The sequence below is a fragment of the Gossypium hirsutum genome, chromosome D13 (genome assembly GCF_007990345.1).
Source record: "Gossypium hirsutum isolate 1008001.06 chromosome D13, Gossypium_hirsutum_v2.1, whole genome shotgun sequence".
Lineage (NCBI taxonomy): Eukaryota > Viridiplantae > Streptophyta > Magnoliopsida > Malvales > Malvaceae > Gossypium > Gossypium hirsutum.
In genome coordinates this window covers 43,516,657-43,518,467 of record NC_053449.1, presented here as the reverse complement: position 1 = coordinate 43,518,467, position 1,811 = coordinate 43,516,657, and the positions used below count along the sequence as shown (strand labels likewise).

Below are 1,811 nucleotides of genomic sequence, written 5' to 3'. Positions count from 1 at the left end.
TCTCCTCTTCCGTCCTAATCATTTTCTCCTCCCATTTCCCACTGATTCCGTTGATTAATCTGTCGTCATCGTTTCTTCTCGTCTCGGCATCAAATTTCCCTTCCCCATTTCCTCCCAACACTATCTGCTCCGCACACCAAAACCCTCTCTTTTTCTCTTCAATATATTCACAAAATTGGAAATTCTAGCTTAATCCATTGAAGAAAGAGTGAAGCGTTTTTTCTTTGATTTTTCCATTCTTTTTAACATTTCTATTCTGTGTTTTTTGTCGGTTTTTTAGCCATGGTTCTCGAGGTAAGCTATTCAATTTTAGATTCCTCTTTTGATCTCCTTCTTCTTTTTTAGTATTTTTTTCTTCTTTTTTCGTTACTCAAAAGGGTTTTGTTGATTTTTCTTTTTTGGTTTTCAATTTTCAAATCGGTCAATTAGGCTACCATGATATGCATTGATAACTCAGAATGGATGCGAAACGACGATTATTCTCTGTCTCGATTTGAAGCACAAGCAAGAGCTCATAGGCTAGGCCAGAAGAAGGATGTACTTGTTTTACGTTTTGAAACAGTATGTTCCTAATCATTAAGTAGTGTTTTCTGTTGCGTACCATTTTGTTTTACCTTGAATTGTGTTTGATTATATTTTTTTTGATAAGGTTCAAACTGTTGAAGAACAAGTCAGAGCTTCTGCTGAACACAAATTGGCAGTTGCTAATCAGAGTATCACTGTCGGTTTCTTCGATAATAATACAAGGTAAATTGGGTTGTTTGTTGAGCTATAGTTTATTGCATGGAGCACAAGCAGTTTCAAGAGTGTTTTGACTCATGCTCTTAAGTAAATTTCTGTGATTTTATCGACAGTGCTGAAGATTGTAGGGAGTATTTAGGGTCCCTCTTGTGGGAGTGTAAGAAAGAGGAAGTTGCTCCCGTGTGGGATGATGATGCAGTTTACTGGAGAAATTCAATGCATTTACTTTTATTGATCTGTTTATGTTTTTTTTTGTTGAAAAACCAATGATGATGAGTAATGGATGTTTGGTTCTGGAACATCTTGTTTGAAGAAATTGTAATGACAGTTGAAGAGGATGTGAAAGGAGACATTGATGTGATGATTTTGCAATTATATATTTGTCATTGAACCATATTTGACTATGATCTTAAGTTTTGGTGCTAAATCGTCGTTGGTACAACAGTCTAATAGATTTCTACTTCAAATTAGACTGTGTTTCTAGTTTGGATTGTTTGTCACTTTTAGAAGGAAATATGATTATAAGCATAGAACATATGTGCAGACCTTGAGAGAAAATTGCAAAATTTTACTGCTGTATACTTCCTTGGCCTCAAAGTAGATGGTTAAAATGCTTAAAACCCCTACAGTTTAATCCTTGAAATTGCTGAGTTTACAGTTTTCCTTTGAAATGATTGGAAAGTTAGGCTATCTAAATTTTAGTTCTGACAAAATTCTTTTATTTTTTCTATTAAATACTTCTTTCAGCTCATGGTGACAAATTTGCTGCGAAAAGAATGAGAAGGCTGACCCAAAGGGGAGCTGTTGATTATACTAGTACTGTTGTGCGATATATGCAGGTATTTTTTCATGTTTAGTTGTTTTCAGAAGCGTTTTTTTCTATATCTTTCTATAAGTTGTTGCATGGTCAAAATGGTGAATCTGATTAACATGGATGCTTATGTTTTTTCTTAGATGGCTTAAATGTCTCTTTATTATTGTGGTTGTTGGCCTTCTCTTTATCAATACGGGCATTGATTTCTCTATCATAGAAATCAGTTTGCTTTTTTCTTCTGCAGCCTTTTGCTCAA

General features: G+C 34.6%; 1 protein-coding gene across 2 annotated transcripts; it reads left to right on the top strand.

Annotated features, from left to right (window-relative positions):
• The first annotated feature begins 341 nt into the window (after window positions 1-341).
• Window positions 342-1,538, top strand: LOC107915023 (chromatin structure-remodeling complex protein SYD). 2 transcript variants are annotated; one of them, XM_016844111.2, is made up of 3 exons: window positions 342-561; window positions 650-747; window positions 855-1,250. In XM_016844111.2, exons 1-3 carry the CDS (start codon window positions 436-438, stop codon window positions 1,009-1,011), a joined length of 381 nt encoding a protein of 126 aa, XP_016699600.2. In that variant the 5' UTR covers window positions 342-435; the 3' UTR covers window positions 1,012-1,250. The 2 variants fall into 2 exon arrangements, with proteins under 2 accessions (XP_016699600.2, XP_040965660.1); XM_041109726.1 differs by lacking the exon at window positions 855-1,250 and adding an exon at window positions 1,489-1,538 and having other exon boundaries at window positions 357-561.
• The last annotated feature ends 273 nt before the right edge of the window (window positions 1,539-1,811 follow it).